We start from the raw sequence: 16,993 nt of genomic DNA, 5'->3' as shown, positions 1-16,993 counted from the left end.
CTGCGAGGAGAAACCATGTTGTACATATTTGGACAGGGGAGTGATGGGACCCACTATCATATAATGATCAATATTGCAAAACACTTTAGTTTGATAACAAACACCTCACCTCAGGAAACCATGATCATATTCTTCCCTTCTCCCAGCATGGAATCCAAGCATCCAGTGAAGCGTTTTTTGACCGCGTCCGTATCATCAGTGTCCTCCCAGGACAAGCCCCGCTCAGCACCAATCTCTTCTAGATGATCAAGTTGCTTGTCCACCATATTGTGTGCTGTGGTATCGTGTGTATACGCAGCGACGGTGAAGTCAGCGTCATCTTCGAGCTGCTGATAGGAACGTTTGACCATCACTGATTCGAAAAAGGCTGCCTCTGCCAGGCTCTCAAGATACTGTGCCGCATTATCCTTGAGAATTGTTTGAAGAAGTACCGCGTGTCTTTCAGTTGACTCGAGGTCCCATGCTGTTGTGAGAGTGTGCAAGCGCTTGCTTTCAGCATCAGCTCGCTTTGCGATAACAGCTGACTGGAGAATCGCGTCTGACATATGCCGCACACCGTTGTTGAAGATCTCTTTGCCCTGGTATGGTAGTGTTGACATGGTGGGATCTGTGGTATAAATGAGGCGAACATACCTGCTGGACGTCTATCAGACTGAGATCAGCCTCATTGCGCTTCAGAATGTTTTTCTTCATGAAACGGTGCTCTAGGGCTGTAGGGACCTGCCTGCCCGGCTGATAAGGCTTGAATCTCGAGCTAGCCCGCTTTGCGTAGCACGACATATGATATATTACGGGTGGGAGGCATGATACATCATTGGGAGAGTTGGGGTCTGTGGATTTCATTCCCCTACTAGGCTCGTGATGAAGCCGGACATGATGAGCACTGTCATGGATGAATTTACCGTCACTAGACTCGACGACGGGAGAAACAGCAGGAATACCAAGTGAGGGGGGCATTGTTGATGATGGAGATGCGGCTTGTCACTTGGGACCTGAAGTCTTGGTGAATGTTGACTGTTAACAGTTGAAACCTCGTCACATATTTCAATATTAGTGTGAGAATTATCAGCGGGCTTCTAAAGGAAGAAGGTAACTACAGTTAGTAATTCATCAATTGCCCTCGAAGTGCACAGAAAAACAGGAAATGATCCCAGTTCGGTATTCTTGCACCATACCTTGGTATTTCGCATGATCATACCGCGGCATGGTGGAAATGATCTTATTGTGACTGTGTGATTGAATACTATAACTGGCAATGTTACACTTACCTTTGCAAGACTGGCCATATGCGGTTCAGGCCGACAGGGCCGCAGGCTTATCAACGGCAAAATTTGGACCCGGATCTGGGTCCGAACTGTGGCCACGGTGAAGTCCGCACTTCAAACTTTTCCAGACTCAAACAACCCTTGGACCAGGCACTCCTGGACCTGTTATTTCCCCATATAGATCATAAGTGGGAACATGACATAATGCTGAAAGTTGGCCAACACATTCAGCAGACATGGAAGTTTGACAATCCAAAATTGTTTTCTTGCAAAGAAAGGCAGCAGGCAAACAGCGAGGATAGCTAATAGATAGATTCTAAATGTATTGTTAGCTTATTGGTGTTTAACTAATGGTATGTGTACTTGTTGAAGTCGGAGGTATTGGATAGGGCTGGCCACCGTAGGCCGTATTACGGGCACGTACAGTGACGTAATACGGGTGCCGTACCCGTACCGTCGAGGCTTTGGCGCTCTCATTGACGGTTACGGTGTACGGTCATTCGAGTACCGTATAACACTGTACGTTTACGGCCGTATGTACCGTCATACGGGACATACAGTTCTGTCAATATTAGTATAGTGCAATGCCCAATGTGTTTGAGTCGTGTGACTTGGTTTGGTAGCCACGTGCCTTCTTTTGATATCGACAACGACAAAGACCTACTAGCAGCAACACTGACACTATTTGCAGTGCTTGTTCCTGAGCTTCCAACTAACAGCATGCAGATCATCAACCTACCCGTATGTTTATCTCACACTGATCTATAATATATCAAGTTCTAATGTTTTTTATGTCTAGAATAGTCGTTATGTCCAGAACACCCTCCTCAGGCTGATTCTCATACTGGATCTGGGGGGTACTCACCCCGGGCCATCACATTCTTTGATGACTCTAGTGCTAGGTCCTGGCGCTTCTCCCTTCCCCCACCCACTGCTTGTGTTTCCCTACTTTTGGACAACATACTCAATGGCCTCCTTGAGCCGTTCTAATCCTACTGTGGATCAAGATGTTCTTGGGTGTGGGAAACAACAGAAAAATGTTGAGTGCATGAACACTCTTATCCAAGCTGAAGGCGAAGACAATGATCAACCCTTGCACCATCTGCGTCGTCCGCATCGTGTCCCCCGCAAGAAAACTATTCCCAGTGTTGACAATGACAATTTTTTTGCATGTCTTCCAGTTGAGGAGGCCTCCGACGCTGATGATGCTGATTTCACTCAGGGCTCTGATTCCGGCTCTGAGTCATCTTCGTCATCCTCAAACTCAGACAAAAACATCCAGGACCAGGAGATCTCCAATGCGGAGGTGAGTTTGTATTCATCACTTGTAATTATTACTAATGCTCTGCAGCTTGCAATGATATTACCTATGAAGACTGTCCCACCTCGTGGTGGCAACACCGATCCCGATGCTTGTCATCTCTGCAAGAAAACCAGCTCGAAATCTAAGCACAAGACTACTATCAGAAATTCTTCAGCTGCCAACGGACCTCAGCTGTCTAAGCGAGCTCGGGTTGAGGAAGTTGAAGATGATGACAACGATGGTGTGCAGCCGTCATCAGTCCGAAGTCCTGTTGTGATGAAGCACTCAAAGGTATGGATATTGCGGTAGCTAGTGACCACACTAAATCCAGTCTTTTCAGCCACGTAGACCCACCAATCCAATTTACCTGTTTTACGAAGAAGTGTCGAAGAATGCTCACGGCAGCAAGGGCAATGTGGGTGACAAGCACTACAAGTGTTACCATGGTCAGCGAAAAACTTTGACTATCACGAAGGCAATGCGAAGTAGCCTCAATGGTAAGTCCCTTGTTTGAGTTTCCTGACAATTTCTGACATGGAAATGGCAGGTCTTATTGGACATATAAAAACACACTTTCCTGCTATGTATCATCTATATCTATGTCTCAAGGATCGTGTCGAGTCACCTACTGAAGACGAGGTCGCAATCACATCTGGCAAAAAGTCTCTTGACCCCACGCAGGCAGCTGAATATCTCCTCGAGCTTGAAAAGTCCTCAAGCAATATTGTTGATGCTTTCATTCAGCAGAATCAACGAGCGCAGGAAGCTAACTGGGATCAGGGTACATTTGAGTGGCTTCTTGCTGAATGGATGGTCACATGTGATCAGCCATTCAAGGAGGTCGACCGGATTGAGTTCCACCGCCTCCTTGAGGATATGCACTTACGTCAATCACTTCACATTCCTCATTGTCATGCCATGAAACGGCGTGTGATGAAGATGGGGGAAGAGACGGTCGAAAATGTGAAAAAGATGATTGGGGAATTAGACTGTAATGTTAGCATTTCGCTCGATGGCTGGACGTCCAGCAACCTATTTGGGTTCTTGGCCATTGTGATGCACTACATCACCAACGATTGGAAACTCGGTGAGTACTTACTAGTACCTCAACACCATTACTAAATCACCGCACAGAAGAACTCCTCATCCATTTCCATGAGCTTGTGGGTGAGCATTCCGGTGAAAATATGGCCCAAGCGGTATTTGAAACCCTACATCTGTTCGGCCTCAAGGGTCGAGTCCTTGCGATAATGGCCGACAATGCATCAAATAACGACACAATGTGCGAGGAACTGCAAAAGCTGTGTGAGCAGGCATACATCACTTTCAATGCGCAGCAGGCTCAATTACGATGCTTGCCGCATACAACACATCTTTCAGCATTAGTGGTAGGTACAAATTTCGCTTATTTTGTGTCCACATCTGATTTGTTTTCGGTTCAAGTTGTTAGAAGGCATTGGTGCTGTCAAGGCAAGCAAGACAACAAAGAACCACGATGCGTACCAGGATTGTGTGACTGCACCACTCACTCGAGAGCAGGACAATGATGTTGCTGGACAAGAAGATCAACCAGAAGACGAGTCCAAGTCCAGTGAAAATCTTCATCAAGTTCTGTTGGCAGTTGAGAAGGTAAATTCTAGTTTGTTACCAGAGTCAATTCTTCGCTAACAATTTATTTTTAGTTGCGGAAGATAGTCCGTGCTGTTCGTTCTAGCCCTCAGCGTTGTCGAGCTTGGCTCCGAGAAGTCAACCTATCAATGAAGTCGGATGATACATTACCACAGACAGCTCTAATGCTGATTCTTGATGTCAAGACCAGATGGTCTTCAACTCACCAAATGCTTCATACGTAGTCTTACTTTCACGCCCATTTAATTTTACTTATATCTCCAAAGCCGCGCACTTGATTATCGCAAAGTCATTGATGACTTCGTTGCAAAGACACGGGATCTGCGCCACTACGAGTTGACACCTGAGGACTGGAGTGCAATCCAGCTCGTCTCGCACTGGCTTAAGGCATTCTGTTCAGCCATGACACAAATGTCGACGACCAAGTGTTCGATGCTATCGTCTACTCAAGCCATTTTCCGTGGTCTGCAGGAGTCTCTATCTGAATTGCCCAATAATACATCACCTCGTCTCAAGAATTCACTCATCAAGGCACACTGGAAACTGAGTGACTATTACACCAAGTTCGATGAGTCACCGTTGTACATATGGTCCTCTTGTAAGCTGTTTCCTTACTACACCCATCCCAAGGTTCCAACTCATTTATTGACAGTTCTCGATCCCCGAATTTCATATGGAGGGCTATTGGACGACTGTGGTGATGACCCCACCCTCAACGTCACTTAGAAGGGGCAAAAGATCAGTTGCAATAATACTATCAGGTCAACTACCTTGCCTCGCAAGCTACTTTGGCTGTTCCCCAACTAGCGGCAGCAGCAGAAATTGACTCTGGCTCACCACAGAAAGTCAACTTCACAGCGCGATATAAGAAACGGCCAACAAACTTGAAGGACGAACTGGAGGAGTATTATAGGCTGCCATCAGAAGACTTTGATGCCTGTGACCCCGTCCAATGGTGGGCAGGCCGCCACTCACAGTTCGCAAATCTCTCGCGTTTGGCTCATGATATTCTTGCTATTCCTGGTAGGTTAAACCTGCTCAAGCTATTGTCTGTAGGTATATTTAATCCTCTGCACATCATGCAGGATCTGCCGTCGCTGTTGAGCGCATTTTTTCCGGTGGCCGTGACACTATTTCTCTTCACCGTGCCAGTCTGCAACCTAACACAATCAGGACTTTGATGTTAGTCAAGCAACGGCTGTGCTTAGCTCGTAATGGCATCACCGTAATTGATTGATCTATACTATGGTTGTATTAGCATGATGACTTGATTTTTTGGTCTCCCATATGCCCGTACAGCTGTCCGTATACCCGTAAAGTGACCTGTGCCGTACCGTCGAGGGTTTTGAGCAAGCCGTATGTTATACGGTACGATACGGGTGGTACCCGTAAGGCCACCGTAACTTGTACGGTCGTAACCGTATACGGTTACGGTGGCCAGCCCTAGTATTGGACATGTTGGATGGAGACGTGTGGTACGAGCACGACTGATCAACAGAGGCACAAACAAGTGACGTCGAGTGTCACTTGACGTCCATATACCAATGTTTCACTCTTCTGCTCTCCTTACAATGCTAATATATGTATCGTGTTGATATTACCTTATAGACTATGTTGATAGCGAACAAGCATATCAGTCCCACAAACAGAGACTGAGATGTGAGTTCTTACATTTGAACGTACTTTAGACTGCACACTGATTAAAACAAGTAGATCGTGTGTATCTACTTAGGTACTGTACATGGACTAAAAGTCCCACAAACAGAGACTGGGATATTATGTCTATCTACTTAGCTCCCGCCCGACCTGCTTGCCTCTAAACTTTAGAGGTTATGAGTCCTGTCTTGACCATGGATACTTCGCTCCCCAGCTCCAATTCCGCGCTTTTCAACATCCCAAAGCTCGCTGACAATGGCCTGAATTGGATAACCTATGGAGGAAGAATGTCAATGGTGATTGGCGCTTGAGGCCTGATGTGATATATTGATGGTTGTAAGACAAAGCCCGTTCCCTTCAACGTTGATCTGTCAACAGAAATACCGACAAAGCCAGATGGCATGAAGCCGACAGATTCGAAAATAGAGGACCTAGATGATAAGATAGATGAATACCAGCAAAAGGACTCACTGGTAAGACCACAAATCTTCAGCACCATTTCCGACCAGCTCTTGCTCTGGGTCCAGAATCTAGGCAGTGCAGCCGCCATCTGGGATGAGGTCTGCAAGATCCATGAAGGGAAAACAGAGTAAGTTCAAATAGACCTTCACTGCAGACTCCAAGAGTTGAGATGCAAGGAAGGAGGTGACAAAGTGGACTTTGGAGAGCAGCTACACCTCTGAGAATTGCTTGTGGGGATGGTATAGAATTTTCGGTTGCTGAAACACGGTGAATTGGTAGTCACACTCGTAGTGTACTACACGAAAAATGTCCTACTGTATGTACACCGACACTTTAAGGTTTCAGCCACTCAGCTATTTCCGAGTCACGCTCATCAAGCTTCACTAAGTCCAACAGATGGGCACTAGTATAGACAACCACAACTTCTATGTGATCATGTTGGGCTCATTGCCTGAATCCTACTGCCCATTGGTCTTGTCAATAAACATAGCGGAGAAAATAGCCCAGAAGGTACTTGCTCCCTATGAGTTGATCAGTGTGGTCACCGAAGAGTACAAGCACTGTCAGCTCTCAGAATGTTGTACTGGGAAAAAAGGCAGTAACTCAGCTTTTACGGCTAGAGTCACCCATGGCAGGAGCTGCAAGACTGGTAGCTCAAAGCAGCAGAATGCAGACGTGCTATGCTACAACTGTGTAGTGTTCTGCATGGGTAACCCGTGGGTATTTTTGACTATACCCATACCCTTACCCGTGAAAACCCGTACCTGTACCAGGGGTAGGGTTTTTTCATGGGTCAGATGTTCATACCCTTGGGTGTACCCATACCCGTACCTGCAGCAGGTAACCCGTGGGCACACCAATAACACTAAGCACGAGTCTGTAGTTATCCGAGCCACTACTAGCATGAAATAAATTGAAAATTTTAATCTATGATGTCCCAGCCTTCTTCAAGCTCCTCATCGTCTCCTGCAACCTCTGGTAGAATTGTGACAGCGGTAATGTCCTTGTTCTTCACATAGCCCATTAGACTCCAGTTTCCGAGACAGAGGAGAGCCCGTGTCCACTGTGCAGATAACCGGTTACGAACATGAGACAAAATGAGGTGGCCCTGACTGAAAACACGCTCAACATCAGTTGATGTCACTGATGTCATTAGCAAGACAACACCATTGCCATAGTATAAGTTAGTAGCTCACCGGGAATCAACAAGTAGTCGAGCGCCATGCGGGATAGACAAGGGTATACTGATTTTCGCTCATGCCACCAGAGAAGGATGTCCCTCGCTTGCTCTGGATCGGTGCTGAGGTAGTGTGAAACTTTGTTGAGCATTTCTGCAGCACGTGGAGCAGCAAGGGAGGGCAGATCATCAAATATATTAAGTACCTAGTATAGAAGATCAGTTACACACCAGCAGTATCAAAAGTGTTTAAACAAAATGTACCTTGGTCTGCTCGTTTACAGGTGCGGGTATATCCTCATGTACACCAGATGCATGTAGTGTGGAATAGGACTGATTGAAGACATCCCTCATGATCTCCTCTGTAGTATCAATCCAGGTGTGCTCCCAGCCAGCACACTTGAAATATGTTAAGTTTGTGTCGGGGATGTAACACTCTCAATAGATAGCATCATTATATTAGTAGTTATAACCATTCTGAAAGAAAAAGACTTCATACTTATAGTAATACAATATACTTCAGATTGATCTGTAGTATTGTAATAGTGGTTGAGTGTTTTCTTGGTGATCCCTAGGGCAGCATGAATTGATAGTTCATAATCACGATTAAGGGAGTGGTTGGTGAGCATTTTGTCAATGTGATCCATTGCAGGGATCACAGTCGCAAGACTGGGATGATGTTCATGAAATTGTCGAGTTCTGACTCGGAAGAGGGGCTCGAGAGAGAGTCTGTGCTAGAGTCGTTGCCTTGCACTACGTGCTCATAAGTCGCCCTGGCTAGGGCAAGTGCAGTGTTATCGAGGGTATCCAGTATCTGTGCCCGGTTGCTTAGATGAGGCATAGTGAGGTTCGAGGGATCAATTCCCCTATCTTTGCACTGGCTGATATGAGGTTGGTTGTGGCGGAGATTGAAATTCAGGATGTTCCGGCAAATCTGTTTCCAGCCAGCTCACGCCAAGGAGCTGTACCTCATGACCGACATCACGATGTCAACGACGACCATGGGTACATCAACTCCACAAATCTGTGGCACGCATCAATGATTCACCCAACAAATTCAGCCTATTTCCACTGTTTACAACCACCACAATTCTTATCCACTCTCATTTGCAATCTCTGGCATACTAGTAGGTCACACCCTTTCTGACGACAACATCCAGAAAGAGTCCACTCTCCACCTTGTTCTCTGTCTTCGTGGCAGTATGCAGATCTTTGTCAAGACCATCATGTTGGAGGTGAGTCATCCAACACCCAGCATCCTCCTCCCCCCAGCACTCGGCCTCAGCTTCCTGCCAGCAGCACCTCATTTCCCCCTTGCAAGCAGCCCAAAGACGGTCACACTCTTGTAAGGATAGTATATCCTTTACGCACCGTCCCATCTTCAAAAACAAGGCGTTCGAACTTCTTACAAGTAGAACACATCCACGTGACTCACTGATGCGAAGAGCTCAACTCTTCGCATCCGAGTTACGCGGATACATTCCTTCTTACTCTCCTCCCTTACTGTACCATGCGCTCTCATTCCATCGTCACCGTGTCTCGCCGACTCTTTTTTCTAGTTCCACATGCTACCTACTCGACTCTCGCTTTAATCGTTCGGATCCCAAACACTTATATACCGCAAAATGTGCGCTCGTACTTTAGCAGAAATCCATCCGTTGAATTCACGCTCCAAGAACGGACTCGATCCTATCAGAAACTTTCTATATTCTCAAGACTTTCTACCTCCAAAGAGAAGCGCCTAGATACAACTAATTCCCCATCGAACTCAGACCAGCCGTTACATATTTGGAGCCCACCGCGAGGGGAATTGTTTTCGAGCAACCCCTTGCACCCAAGTTTGATCCGATTGATCCATTTCCGATCTACTGATCGGCCCCTTAGAAGCTTGGTCTTTGACCACTATACCCAATCACCATAACCAAATACTATCATCCCAACGCGCAGCTACGCCTCCAGCAGAACGAGCCATCTGCGCTGGCACCCCCGAAGCAAACGTCGACCAAGAAACGTCGAAGCCGTGCCAATACCTACAACGCCCTCACCACTTCTTCAACATCCACAGCACTACCCCCTTCCAACTCGTTTGCTATTACCCCAACTCGCTTTAGACTAGATCAACGCACCAGACCCTTCCAAGACTCGACAGACGGACCAACAGAATCATCCCTATCAGACGACGACGCCATAAACCTCCCTCCACGCGCGAAATCCCCCTTTCCCGTTATAACTGATCAGCCAACATTCACCCTTAGACCGGCCGTGTTCGACCCGGAAACGCCTACACTCCCTATAATTCCCTCTGAATCTATAGAACCATCAACTCTTGCTACCACAACCGAACATCCTATCCCCAAACCTCAGTTTCTACCTCGCACAACCGCACCTCCTCCTCACGCTCCCGCACCAACAAACCCGCAACCTGTAAGACCCCCACCTTCCGCTGCACCCCCTCCTATACCCCCCCAACCAGCAGTCACCATGTCAGCTGCTAAAGGCATCAGCGCCATGCCAGGACCTGGATCAAGCAAGGCCCCCTCCTTTAATGGAGAAACCTCTGAGCTACTCGAATTCCTCGAGCTTTTCGAGGATCTATCCTCGTCGTGTACACTCAGCGACGCGGACAAATGCAAGATGATCGTACGCTACGTCAACATTGAGACCAAGAGATTTTGGGTGACACTAACTGGATACGAAAGCCGCGACTATGACGTCTTCAAGGCTAGCATTGTAGCGCAGTATTCAGGTGCTGCCAAGGGTCAGCGATACTCGATTCGCGACCTGGAGCGCGTTGTCATTAACAACGCAGACAACGATATATCCACGGAAACCGAACTCTTGCAATATTATCGACAATTCCGCCCCGTTGCTCATTGGCTCGTCTCTAACGGCAAAATATCCACGCGCGAACGGGATCGTTATTTCTGGCAAGGACTGCCCGCTGTCACTCGACGGGCAATCGACAGAAGACTCGAACTCAAGGACCCGAACTACTCACGCACAGAAGCCACGGATTTTGAAGAGGTACTCAAAGCAGGACGTTTCGTCTTTTCAGACGACGCCTTTGATGCTGACCTTAACGAACCCATAGCAACACGAATTCGGACGATACGAGAGGGACGCACCAAGACTAAGGCATCCGCCCAATGGGACTCAGACGAAGAAGAGGAAAAGAAGGATGTTAGAAGGGAAGTACAGACTAGACGAGTCGCTTTCACGTCCCCTCCTCCACCAGTCAAGAATACAATCGACGAAGTCGAGGCTCTAGCCCGCAAGATGCACGGCCTCGATATCGGCGATGTCACCTACTCCGGATGTTACACCCGACTTGTCTGCCTGGCTCCAGTAGCTGCACAGGCATGGGCACCCCCCAAGTCCCGCCAGCTCGCCAGTGCACCTGTTCCGCCGTCAAGCACTCTGCCCTATCTTCCCCTTCCTCCCCTTCCTCCCTCAACGAACTATGCGCAAAACGCAAAATGTTTCTTCTGCGGAGGATCTCATGTAATGCGGACCTGCTCTATTGCAGGAGAATACTTACGTGCAGGCAGGATTATTCGCGATGGACCATACTTCGCGTATCCTGACCACTCACGCATACGACGATATGGAGACCAGACGTTCAAGCAAGTTATCGACGCACGATACGCATCTCCCCATCCTGCTACTCCTGCCTCTGGGTCCAATTCCATCGTCATCGAGAATCCCCGACGAGAAACTCCATCGCAATCAACGCCCCAAGAAATCCCCTCCTCTGCCTTCATCTCCGAATCGTATTTTCTCCAGTGCGAACCTATAATCGAGAACCACGCAGTTATTGTGAGCATGGAAGAGGTGGACGACGAACAATCCGCAGAAGCGCTCGCCATCACCCGGTCCAAGTCAAGAGCAGCCAATTCCCCAGAACCCAATTCCTCGACATGTTCCGTCTCCATTCCAGCGCCTGTATCTACTCCCCCTTCCTCGACACGTTCCGTCTCCATTCCAGCGCCTGTACATACCCCTTCCACCCCGCCAGCACAATCCACCTCCCTCGAACCCAAGAAAGAACCGGCCTTTCGATATGAGTCCAAGGCGAACTTACCAGACGCAGCAAAACGTCTCTACGAGACTATCCTCAGCACTCCCATCCCTCAGCTAACCATATCTGACCTTTTAGCCATCAGTCCTGATTTAAGGAAGGAAGCGGTCGAGTATTCCCGCACTCAGCGCGTGCCAACACCTGCCCCCATACCCACAGCAAAGATTCTCGTAGCAGCAACCACCACCCCTCCCTTGAATATCGAACACGCGACTCCGTTACGCGAAATTCGCGTAACGCTCAACGGCTCCCACTCTGAACTCGCGTTGCTGGACGAAGGATCCGAGATCGTCGTGATTCGAGAAGACGTCTGGCGAAAGACGAACGCCCCCATCAACCAAGACGTACGGATGCGCATGCAGACCACTAACGGAGGATCGCAGGAGATGGCTGGATGCCTGGAGATGTTGGAGATAGACGTGGAAGGTATCAAGACTTGGGCCCACGCGTATGTGGTGCCAGAAGCTCCCTACCGCCTTCTCTTAGGACGACCTTGGCAACGATTGGTTCGTCTCTCCAAAGCTGAGGATACTGACGACGTTCACGTTGCAGTTCACGACCCACGGGATCCCAGCAACACTCGCACCGTCAAAACTTCTCCCCGTCCTTGGCCCCATCCCTCCCTCGCATTAACAGCCTCAGCACTCTCCTCTGTTCTCCCTTCTCTCTTCCCATCCTTAGCTCTATCTACTCCGCAAATTTCCCCAACCAGCTCCACTGACATCTACCATGCCATCAAACATCCCCCATCCTTAGCTCTATCTACTCCGCAAATTTCCCCAACCAGCTCCACTGACATCTACCATGCCATCAAACATCCCCTATCCTCAGCTCTATCTACTCCGCAAAATCCTCCAACCGCTTTGGCGACTACTCCATTGTATGGTCATCGTTACCCTTCTCCACCAAAAACCGCATACCCTCCACCCAGCACGTATATTACCCCACCGACAACACCAGACACGCCGTCTCCGAGTTATTCTACATCGACGTACCTAGCCTCAACCGCATCGCCACCAACACCACCAGGTATGGAGGACTGTACTACCCGTATAGTACCAGCCTCATCATCGCCCGGTATACCAAAACACGAGCCCATCCCAGTACCACCTCCCTCCAACTTTCCAACACACTCCTTCACTCCCATTTCTCGTCTCTCCGTTTCCTCCTTTGCAGAATCCCTCCTTCAAGCGCACTTCGACATCGACCCTATCCGCCGCACCTTCGCCTACAAAAAGGTCGCTAACAAGGTAAGGCCTGTGGCCACGACAATGCCTGCACACGCGCGCATCATCCGCCGTTTCCCAGAGGATCCCCTTGCATCCCTTCCACCCCTTTCAACTACCCCTCCTGCCTTCACACCCGGTACTCGCCTCACCCAGAGCCGCATGGACGACCTCGGCATCTTCAAGAACACGTTCCTTCTCCCAGAAGAACGAAAGCTCGCCGCGCACGTTCTCATGAACAACGAGCTCGCGCTCGCCTGGGACGAAACGGAGAAGGGTCGTTTTCGGGACGATTACTTCCCCCCAGTCATTATTCCCACCATCGAGCACACGCCATGGACTCACCGCCAACCTCCAATTCCCCCGGGTATCAAGGATGAGGTCATCAAGCTCATCCAATCCAAGATCGCGTCGGGCGTATACGAGCCCTCCAACTCGTCATACCAATCTCGTTGGTTTTGCGTGGCGAAAAAGAGCGGCGCCGTACGGATCGTTCACGACCTCCAGCAACTTAACTCCGTCACGGTCAAGGATGCGGCTACTATGCCCTACATCGAACTGTTCGCAGAACAGTGTGCAGGACGCTCCATCTACTCGATGATGGACTTGTTCGTCGGATTCGACCATCGCGCACTCGCAGAAGAGTCTCGCGACATCACCACATTCCAAACCCCCCTTGGTACTTATCGCCTTACCGTCCTCCCTCAGGGATGGACAGATTCTCCCGCTGTCTTTCAAAACGACGTCGCGTTCATACTTCAAGCCGAAATCGAGGTCGCACCCAATTTTCAGGACGACGTCAATGTTCTTGGACCTCGGACACGCTACGAGTTGCCCGATGGCTCTCACGAATGCATTCCCGATAACGCCGGTATCCGAAGGTTCGTCTGGGAGCATTGTGCAGACGCGAATCGCGTCCTGCACCGTTTGAAGCACGCGGGGGCTACAGTATCAGCTTCTAAGCTGTTTCTCTGTGTGCCCCAAGTTCTCGTTGTCGGCCAGTTATGTACTTACGACGGACGCATCCCAGACTCGTCTAAAGTGTCCAAAATCCAACACTGGCCTGCCTGCACGTCTCGCACCGAGGTTCGCGGATTTTTGGGCATGGCAGGAACGGTCCGAAACTGGATCAAGGACTATGCAGCCATCAGCCGCCCTCTCACGAACTTAACTCGCAACAACACACCCTTCAACTGGTCCCCTGAAGCGCAGCTAGCTATGGACACGCTCAAGACCGCCGTCATCAACTCACCCGCAATCACCCCAATCGATTACACGTCCTCAGATGAAGTCGTTTTAGCGGTCGACTCATCGCAGATTGCGTGCGGCTGGATCCTTCTCCAAATCAGAAACGGACGGCGCTATCCCTCAAGATTCGGCTCGATTACGTGGGATGAACGGGAATCCCGTTACTCCCAAGCTAAGATCGAGCTGTACGGTGTGTTTCGAGCTCTCAAGGCAGTCAAACTTTGGATTATCGGCATACGCAATCTCGTTCTGGAAGTCGACGCTAAATATATTAAGGGCATGTTGAATAATCCCGACATCCAACCTAATGCGGCCGTAAATAGATGGATAGCAGGAATTCTTATTTTCAGTTTCAGACTCAGACACGTACCAGCAGCCAAACACGCAGGACCCGATGGATTATCTCGTCGTCGACGAGTCCCAGAAGACGACGATGAAGAACAGGAAACGATGGACGACGTAGAGCAATGGATAGACGAGATGCTGGATTCAGGAGTATGGGTAGCTAAAGAGATTGATACGGCGCCGAGTGCCGTTGTTACCACCATCACAACTAACTTGCCAGACGTCGAGATCCCCGCAGATAACACTACTTCTCGCCTCGATAACGACTTACGCACCATCCAATCCTACCTCGACACCCTTTCCTTCCCCACGGACACCTCAAGCAAGGATCAAGCCCGTCTCTCAAAACGAGCACATCAGTTCTTCGTTCGAGGCAACCGCCTCTGGCGAAAAGAGTCTAATGGTCGCCACCAGCTCGTGCTTTTCAGCACCGATCGTGTTCGACTTCTCGCTCAGACCCACGACGAGCTTGGCCATAGAGGCTTTTACCCCACGCGTCGAACAATCGCCGACCGTTTCTGGTGGCCATCGCTCGACAAGGACCTCGCATGGTACCTTAAAACGTGCCACCAATGTCAGATCAGATCAGTCACCAAAGTTATCATCCCACCCATCGTCGCCATCCCTTCAACACTCTTTCGTAAGGCATTCGCAGACTCGATGTACATGCCTACGTCGCATGGATTCACGTACATCGTCCAAGCCCGTTGCTCGCTATCAAATTGGCCCGAATTCCGTATGTTACGAAAAGAAACTGGACGTACCTTGGGTGCATTCTTCTTCGAGGAGATTTTGTGCAGATGGGGAGGTATCGAGGAAATCGTTACGGACAACGGCACGGCTTTCATCGCCGCGTTAGAATGGCTATCAGCAACATATGGTATTCGGCACATTAGGATCTCAGCTTATAACTCAAAGGCTAACGGAATCGTCGAACGCTCGCATCGCACCGTTCGCGACTCACTCGTGAAGGCCTGCAACGGTGATATCACCAAGTGGCCTACCTTAGCTCACCATGTCTTATGGGCTGACCGTGTTACCACACGAAAATCAACCGGACATAGCCCATTCTTCATCGCACACGGCACTGAACCTCTACTTCCACTAGACATTATCGAAGCCACCTTCCTCCTTCCCGATATCACCACTCAACTCACCACCCAAGATCTATTAGCCATTCGCGCTCGCCAATTAGCAAGACGCGACGAAGACCTCGCGCTCATCCATCAACGATTGCTCAACAGTCGTTTTTCGTCCATCGAAAATTTCAAACGACGCTTCGCCAACACCATCCATGATTACGCATTTCAGCCCGGAGACCTCGTGTTGGTACTCAACAAGAAGATTGAAGCAGCATCCAACGCTAAATGCAAGCCACGCTATTTCGGACCAATGATCGTGATATCCCGCTCGCAAGGAGGATCCTATCGACTCGCCGAAATCGATGGAGCCGTCTCAAAACTCAAGTTCGCTGCATTCCGCATCATCCCTTATTATCCGCGCTCTCCGTCATCTATCGAAGTCACCCAATATATCAACCTTCAAACCATACAAGGACTCAATGACGAAGACTAGATGCGCTTCCCTCTCTTTTTTCATTCTAGCTAAATTTTTTCTCTATTCTAGTAATTCTACAAGTACAGTTCCCTTGTTTTTAGTTTATTTTGTTGATAGATCGACCAGGGACGGTCGATATTCGAAGTGGGAGGGTGATGTAAGGATAGTATATCCTTTACGCACCGTCCCATCTTCAAAAACAAGGCGTTCGAACTTCTTACAAGTAGAACACATCCACGTGACTCACTGATGCGAAGAGCTCAACTCTTCGCATCCGAGTTACGCGGATACATTCCTTCTTACTCTCCTCCCTTACTGTACCATGCGCTCTCATTCCATCGTCACCGTGTCTCGCCGACTCTTTTTTCTAGTTCCACATGCTACCTACTCGACTCTCGCTTTAATCGTTCGGATCCCAAACACTTATATACCGCAAAATGTGCGCTCGTACTTTAGCAGAAATCCATCCGTTGAATTCACGCTCCAAGAACGGACTCGATCCTATCAGAAACTTTCTATATTCTCAAGACTTTCTACCTCCAAAGAGAAGCGCCTAGATACAACTAATTCCCCATCGAACTCAGACCAGCCGTTACACTCTCTCGGATTACAATATCCAGAGGGAGTCCACCCTTCACCTGGTCTTGTGTCTTCATGGTGGCATGCAGATCTTCGTCAAGACCATCACATTAGAGGTGAGTTGTCCAACACCCAGCATCCTCCTCCCCGCAGCGCTCAGCGCCAGCTGTTTCCCCCCTCCTCCTAGCATCCAGCTGTTTCCTCCCAGCATCCAACCATGCCCTCCCAGCACCCAGCCATTTCCCCCAGCGCTCAGCCTCTGATGATGGCCCTGTCATACATGCAGTGTGGCGTGAAGAGCTTGGCATTAGTGTGATTTTGAAGCTGCTCAATGGTTTCAATCCTCCTGCAAGGATTCTTGATATCTTTCAAACCACCGGAGATCGCTATATGTATGTATTAGACACCAATGTTGGTTCATCAAATCCTTGGGGGGACTCTAGTCTGTCATTACAAGCTTAAGTACAT

The 16,993-nt window shown here is 49.0% G+C and overlaps 3 protein-coding genes across 3 annotated transcripts; 2 read left to right on the top strand and 1 right to left on the bottom strand.

The window, feature by feature from the left end:
* Window positions 1-110: 110 nt before the first annotated feature.
* On the bottom strand, window positions 111-957 carry DEU56DRAFT_928662 (uncharacterized protein; the record flags this gene model as incomplete). Its single annotated transcript, XM_041358651.1, has 2 exons — window positions 111-578; window positions 634-957. 2 exons carry the CDS (start codon window positions 955-957, stop codon window positions 111-113), a joined length of 792 nt encoding a protein of 263 aa, XP_041202547.1.
* A 1,966-nt stretch (window positions 958-2,923) lies between these two features.
* DEU56DRAFT_718807 (uncharacterized protein) lies at window positions 2,924-3,441 on the top strand (the record flags this gene model as incomplete). Its single annotated transcript, XM_041347647.1, has 2 exons — window positions 2,924-3,065; window positions 3,116-3,441. Coding segments are annotated over 2 exons (468 nt in total), but the record flags the coding sequence as incomplete, so codon positions are not given.
* Window positions 3,442-3,701: 260 nt separating this feature from the next.
* DEU56DRAFT_747134 (uncharacterized protein) lies at window positions 3,702-4,115 on the top strand (the record flags this gene model as incomplete). The annotated part of the gene is made up of 1 exon (XM_041349253.1): window positions 3,702-4,115. A coding segment is annotated over one exon (414 nt), but the record flags the coding sequence as incomplete, so codon positions are not given.
* Between the last annotated feature and the right edge of the window lie 12,878 nt (window positions 4,116-16,993).

This window comes from Suillus clintonianus, assembly GCF_016758775.1.
Source record: "Suillus clintonianus strain FC179 chromosome Unknown DEU56scaffold_135, whole genome shotgun sequence".
NCBI lineage: Eukaryota > Fungi > Basidiomycota > Agaricomycetes > Boletales > Suillaceae > Suillus > Suillus clintonianus.
This window is presented reverse-complemented; position numbering and strand designations above follow the sequence as displayed.